The following is a 7,441-nucleotide window of genomic DNA, read 5'->3' as shown; positions in this document are numbered from 1 at the left end:
CACATCTAGACTGCAAAGAGGCTGGTCAATCACATCCACTCTTGTGCATCAATGGTACCTTCACATATATGCAAGTCACACAAGCAATGCACACAGATTCAACTCCATACCCCATGAGAGATGTTGAATTTTGCACCATTCGCTGATAAATATTTACATATTCCATTTGTCTTTGGCACAAAAAATTCACATCTGTTTGTCCTGAAACTGAAACATGGACAATTTAATGTATCAAATGATCTGAGATGAGCTTGAGCCCAGATAACTCAGTAGTGTTTCTGCATATATAAGGTTTTCTCCTTGCATAATAGTGATTGTACATTTCATGATCCAGTCTCTTAATTGACATTGGTTTTCAAAAATACTCCCAAGCCTATATTTATAACAGGAGTATGATGATTTCTAATGCAGTGCCATCTGAAGGCTCAAAGGTCACACACATTCAATAGTGGTGTCTGGCTTTGCCTTACATGGACAGACATTTCTGAACTTTTCACAACATTATTTATGTAATACTATGAAAGACCTAAATTCTAAAATTAATTTAGTCAGTGAAAACAGTGTAGCTTAATTTTTGTGCTTGTGTTAGTTAAATAAATTGTCAAGAAAATGAACACACCACAGATTCTTATTTTCATTGCATTTTAAAATTGTAACAATAAAAACAGCAATAAAATAGACTGAATTAAATAATAGACAAATCGTTTCAATTATAATAACAGCAACAGAAACAAATTTAAAGTCTTTTAATTTCCTTCCTCTTGGCTATCCACCCTTCTTTTAGCCTTATAATTAGTGATTACAAAATACCTCTTAAGATATTTGCGGAACTTTTTATCTCTGACTCCGTAAATGATCGGACTGAGAAATCTTGGCAGGATATATACAATGAGGTAGTTGACATAGCGCATTTCCAGGATTTGTCCAGGGAAGATGATGCTAAGGACAACCTCAAGGCTGGGAGAGATGTAGGAGAGCATGCACATGAGGAGCTGTGCTCCGTGGAGGAAGATGGTTCTCCTGGCTCTTTGGGCAGAAGTTTTCTCAGTGGACATGGCTTTGGCTGCAAAGAGAACTCTAACGTAGGTGTAGATGAGCGTGAGGAAGACTAAGGAGAAGTAAATGGCGTCAAAAGCTTGTCTCTTTTGTAGAAGCACCCTGTCTTTGAAAACATTTTGTCGCATGCAAAATACAGAAGTGTAGAAGAAGCTGAGGGGTTCTGCTGCTAAAGTTACAAAGAGGTCAGTGATATCAGGGACAACAGAAAATAACCAGATGAGGCCGATAAAATAGTAAGTGCGCTTGACAGTGCAAATCTGGGCATAACGTAGGGGATCACACACAGCAATGTAGCGCTCAACAGCCATCCCAGCCAAATTTACAGGTGTGTTACGAGTGGTAAAAACTGCCACAAGGATAAAAACAGAGCAAACAGAAACATTAATTTTGTAGTAAATGTAGCTCATTACAAACAAGGAGATGGTAACAGTCAGCTGCACTGCATCATTTATGACCATATGGATGAAGAGGATATACCGAGGGTCCTCATAAAAGCTCTGGTGGCTGAAGAAAATTGCCACCAAACTTGCATTGATATAACTCAAGCTAAGCCACACTCCAACCAGAATGAAATTCTTGGCAAAAGCTGTAGTAAATGTGTCTCGTGTCAGAACCTGCAATCCTCCAGTTGAGTTCATAGCTCAAGGCTTCTGGCCTAGAACAGAATTATACAAAGATGAGACTTGATCGGCCACATTATGTTTACATTACTAGAGGTTACATTATACAACAATACTATGATTCAGAAGAATGGGTCTCAGTACCTGGCATCATTGAATATCCTTCTACTAACTCTTAAAAAAGACAATGGTTTTATGATTTTTTTTGCTATAAACTGTTTAATGTCTGTAACAAAGGATGCACAGACCTGATGCTTGTAGATGTCAAAAGAGAGTTTAAATATATAAGAGCTTATAGGAAACACTAGTCAGTAATAGTACAACCATATGAGCCATTACAGCAGACATGGGTAGAGACAGATGCTTAAACAGTGTCAAAAAGCCAGGAGAGCCAAGCAATGTAGCAACTAAACCAGAGGAAAAAAAACAAGAAGAACAACAATTCAAAGCACAGGACAACAGCTACAAATTAACTGCTCAGTATGCAACATGGAGAGTCAGCAATACCCCACAAGTTAGAATGACACAGACAGGGTCCGTATACACAAAAGGATAATGAATCACAGGTTAGATTAATCAGAAATCTAGAGAGGAATCTTTGGTAACCAGTTTGTGACTGGGTGGCTGTGAACATGTCTTCAAACAGAAGGGGATTATGGGAGTTGTAGTTGTCAGAGGCAGGAAGGAGACCAGAAAGAGTGACAATATCACTGACTGAATCTCAAACATAACAAATTTCAAGAGAACAAGAGAAAAACAAGCAAAACATTTATTGTAAATTTTTGTAGTAAGACTTTTTATGTTGAATTTTGCATAAAATTCTGACGCAGTGTAAGTGACAAAGTGACTTGAGGTAAAATGTTTGCTTTGGTTGTGACAATATTGTTTTAAAATTAATAGTTTAATGAACTGTCCTGTATAGCACCAGAAACAGTCCTTTTATGATCACAACACTATGAGTTATAGAATCTGTTTTGAACTGTATTAAATTCATTACATTTTACATATTAAAGCATAGGCACATACAGTAAGATATATTTTCCCTACATTATTATTATTCAAAATTTATTTAAAAAGGAAACAAAAATAAGAATAAAATTTGGGAGAGAAAATTTAATTAACTCCAGGAAAACACTGACTAACTACAAAGCATTTTAGTTAAAACTATTAATGCCCATTTCTGATTTAGCATCATATGCCTGTCATAGTCAAATACTTTCTCTAAATTAAAGCATGACTGGCCATATGCAACAGTCATATTACAATAATTGTTGTGACTAAGAAAATAATGATGATCTTCTGGATTGTCATTTGGAAGCCAATATGTTTCACCACTAAATTCACTAATTTCTTATGATCTATTAAATTCCAAATTGGCCTGTAATTTTTTACATTTGTTATATGTAACATTTACATTGTAACATTTGATTATAATTCAGCAGAAAAATATAATTTTATATATTTCCAATTTCCTTATATATATACAAATAGAAAGTCTTAAAAATTTAGTGAGCATATCTAATATATATATCTATTTTAGATTGTTGTAAATATATAATGCAAATTTAAAACTTTGCAGTTATTTAATCTAGAGGAATTGGTTTATTTTACTTTCAAATATGCTCTACCAGCATTTAAAATTGGCAAAATAAGTTACATTAATCTTATAGGTTTATTGATTACATTGATTGGATTTACAAAACTGCTTTGCCAGTAATGCAGTAAATAATATAACATCAGTTCATTACAAAACATTGGGTCCAATCATGATACCCATAAGTGATAAACAGCAATAACACTGTACATTTAAATAAAGTATGTCATTTTCCATTATTTTTGTACCTGTGTATCAGCTGTGCCGATTCAGGTAAGAAACTTCTGTCAAAATAAGAAACACGACGAGCATAAATAAATAGCATTGATGGAAAAAGAAAGCACTGAAATGCATAAATTGCATAAAAAAAGTACAAATTCCTTCAACTGTAGTCAAAAGTAATTACGGGTAAAACATAATAATAACAGCCTTTTCTTTCATGTGAGTTACATTTACTATAAACTCATTTGCTGTAATAATTTTCATGAATTAATATTAATGCATGAGTCAAATTTGCTAGCGTATAAATTAAATTTTAGTTAATATCAACAGCCTCCAGAGCTACAGTGCTCACCTCATCCCTGTTGATGAGTAAAAGATGCTCTTGAATGAATGCTGTCTTTTATAAATATGTTAAGCTCATCGTGATTGGTTACCAGTGACCTTATAGACCCCAGAGACAGCAAAGAGCAAAATCTGATTAACATATGATGTGAATTTACTCAAATGAATATTCCTACACTTCCACATTTAATATGGATTTAATATTTAATAAGAAAAATTTACTTTACTGTTGACAATATTAGTTTTAACTCATTTTTTAAATACATATTGTTGTTTATTTAGAGTGTTTCAAGAATGGGTTTGTTTATATTTCCCATTAAAATTTCCCAAAAAAATTAATTGTTAACTAGCTTTTGAGACTGTAAATCTTTAAAGACAGATATAAGAAAAAATAATAACACAAACACAAACATAATTTAAAAAAGAGTCAGAACTATACCACTAACAACTAACCAAAACAAGATTTCTCAGTTTAGCTATAACTTACGCTTGAATCAAATGTGACCAATAAGAAAAGAGCTTCAGATTTAGCTACCTGTACTAGGGTGTGACCCCCACCCACCACACCATCCTCTGTGTTAGTGCCCTGCATACGCAAAAATGCTAAGGACATGGTTGTGTTGTTGTTAACATGCTTAGTTATTACTGGTGTCTGTGTGGTTGTTCTCTGCAGGTGGACAGTGTTTTTTGTTGTTACATGGTAATCCACAATCCTCAAATGTCCCATTCTCATTTTTTACTCGCTGGACTGGTTAGCACTGGTATTTCTTCTAAGTCAGAGTTCTGAGACAATACAATGACAATGCTTGTTAATGAGGAGCCAGTTACACTTATTTGGCTCTCAATAAATTATTTATGCTTACTATTCACTCTACTTTCAAAACACATATTAATAAAAACATTCTGACCACATGCCTAATATGCCTTTATTTGTCTGTGTGCTCCCAAAACAGCTGCAAACATTGTGCCGCAGAAGCTATGAACGTGCCTGTTTTTCCTAGCATCAGTATATTTCCCTTGTGGGAAAAAAAAGTATAGTAAAGTGGTTCACTTTAGCCTTCTGGCAGCAGATTGACTCACTCCCTTCCAGACTCATCTTCAGTCATGATATCACCAAAACAACAAACACATTTCCCTTGACCACGACTGTTCTCAGAGCGCCACTTTAAAATTAAAAATTAAAGTGTTTCATGTCCACATTATGTTGGCCCTGGAGAAATCAAGGCTTTGGTTGGAGGGGGCTAAACATTCATTTGTAGTTTAGATTGACTACAAAAACATGGCCTATATACAACAGACCAAGCAGCTTACCTCACGACATGCACGTTGGGTACTGTTTTTTAGGTTGCTTCGATTTCCAGCTGTCCTAAAGACCAGGTTCGAAAAATAAAAGCATGATGCACTATCCAGGCAAAGGGAAGAACCGGGTTCTAATGCTTTGCCAGAACTTATCATCCCTGTTCATCCCTGAGAGGTGGAGGACTTCATCCACCATGCCCTGCAACAAGAGCCAGACCCTGGGAGTGGACCCCCAGGAAGGCAGTATTTGCTTGCAACAGACTGCCAATGAGTGCTAAACTGAAGACATGTCTCACCATTTTCAGGGCATCCAGTGGTCACCAGGGAGCCACCAGGACCATGGATTTTCTCAGAAGAAGGTTCTGGTGGTCATGGATGGAGAAAGAGTTCCTTCATTGCTTCTTCAGAGATGTGTGCACAAAGCAGAACTTGGCCTCAGGGGCTGCTTCACACTTTGCCAATTACAACCTGTTATTGGTCACATATATTGTGGTATTGCCCAAAATCCCTTCTGCCAAGGAAACCTGACCTGCTTCTCCAGCCTGTGGTCAGGGTTCATGGGATGCCGAGCAATGTTATGGCAGACAGTGTGCCCCAGTTCACCAGTAGGTTCTGGAGGGCCTTCTGCCAGCTTATGGGGCCACTGTGAACTTATCCTCTGGTTTCCACCCAGAGTCCAAAGTCAGACTGAACAAGTTAACCAGGATCTTGGCCATTCACTGTGTTGTCTGCCTTTGGCTAACCCTGCTACCTGGGCGGAGCAATTGCTGTGGAAAGAATACTCCCAAATCACCCTCTGGTAGCCTTGGATATGTCCTCCTTCGAATGCCAGTTCAGGTATCTGCTGCCCATGTTTGCTGAGCAGAAAAGTGAGTTTGGGTTTTCAGCAGTTGAGAGCTATGTTTGGAGATGCCTTTGGACTTGGCAGAAAGCCATTCAGCAGCCCTTCAGTCTGTCACTGAGGCCAGATAGTGGGTCAGTGAGTGTGGCTTTCAACCCGCAATCTCCCACTCCATGCAGAGCCCCACAAGCTGGCTCTGTATTATATAAGGTCTTTCAAAATGGAGAGATGCATCTACCCAGTCGCTTACTGTTTGCGTCTGCCACCAAGTATGCGTATCCACCCGGTCTTCCATGTCTCTTGTCTTGAGCTCTATTTATATGGCACCCCTGCTCTGGGGGTTGGGGCCCTTGCCACACGTCTTATCAATGGTGCTCCTGCGTACACAGTTCAAATCAAATTTATTTGTATAGTGCTCCTTACAACTGATGTTGTCACAAATCAGCTTCATAGAATTCTGGTATATATAAAGTTTTGACATGAAATGTAAAAATATAAAGAATGTAAAAATCCCCAGGTGAGCGATGCCAAGGGCGACAGTGACACAGAAAAACTGCCTCAGCTTAGGAAAAAACATTGGGAGGAACCAAGACTCACAAGGGGGACCTATCCTCCTCTGGTCAATCTACTGGTGATAATACAGGGTGGGCCATTTATATGGATACACTTTAATAAAATGGGAATGGTTGGTGATATTCACTTCCAGTTTGTGGCACATTAGTATATGGGAGGGGGAAAACTTTTCAAGATGGCTGGTGACCATGGTGGTCATTTTGAAGTCTGCCATTTTGGATCCAACGTTTGTTTTTTCAATGGGAAGAGGGTTTTAACCTAACTTTATTCTTTCATGAGTTATTTACAAGTTTCTGACCACTTATAAAATGTGTTCAAAGTGCTGTCCATTGTATTGGATTGTCAATGCAACCCTCTTCTCCCACTCTTCACACTGATAGCAACACCGCAGGAGAAATGCTAGCACAGGCTTCCAGTATCCATAGTTTTTAGGTGCTGTACATCTTGATTGTATGGTGTGGTATATGGGGTACAAAGATAGTGGGGCCATTCTTCATCAATGGAAACCTCAGTGCCACTGGATATGCGAAATTGCTATGTGATGATGTGTTTTCCTCTTTATGCACTGAAGCTGGCACGAGTTTTCCAGTAAGATGGTGCACCACCACATTATGTATGTCAGGTCAGAGCATTCCTAGATGAACAGTTTCCTGAAAAGAGGATTGGTCATCGTGGGCCAGTTGAATGGCCCCAAGGTCTCCCGATCTAACCCCCTTAGACTTTTATCTTTGGGGTCATCTGAAGGCAACAGTCGATGCTGTGAAGATACGAGATGTGCAGCACCTGAAACTACAGATACTGGAAGCCTGTGCTAGCATTTCTCCTGCGGTGTTGCTATCAGTGTGTAAAGAGTGGGAGAAGAGGGTTGCATTGACAATCCAATACAATGAG

The 7,441-nt window shown here is 38.1% G+C and overlaps 1 protein-coding gene across 1 annotated transcript; it reads right to left on the bottom strand.

The window, feature by feature from the left end:
* Positions 1–746: 746 nt before the first annotated feature.
* LOC136691431 (odorant receptor 131-2-like) lies at positions 747–1,697 on the bottom strand. The gene has a single exon (XM_066663993.1). The coding sequence runs from the start codon at positions 1,695–1,697 to the stop codon at positions 747–749; it is 951 nt and encodes a 316-aa protein (XP_066520090.1).
* Positions 1,698–7,441: the final 5,744 nt, after the last annotated feature.

Source organism: Hoplias malabaricus, chromosome 3 (genome assembly GCF_029633855.1).
Source record: "Hoplias malabaricus isolate fHopMal1 chromosome 3, fHopMal1.hap1, whole genome shotgun sequence".
Classification (NCBI taxonomy): domain Eukaryota; kingdom Metazoa; phylum Chordata; class Actinopteri; order Characiformes; family Erythrinidae; genus Hoplias; species Hoplias malabaricus.
Note: the sequence above shows the minus strand (reverse complement) of the source record. Positions and strands in the feature narration are given on the sequence as shown.

Coding starts and splice junctions, on each gene's coding strand:
- LOC136691431 (XM_066663993.1), bottom strand. CDS start 1,697: ATGAACTCAACTGGAGGATTGCAGGTTCTGACACGAGACACATTTACT.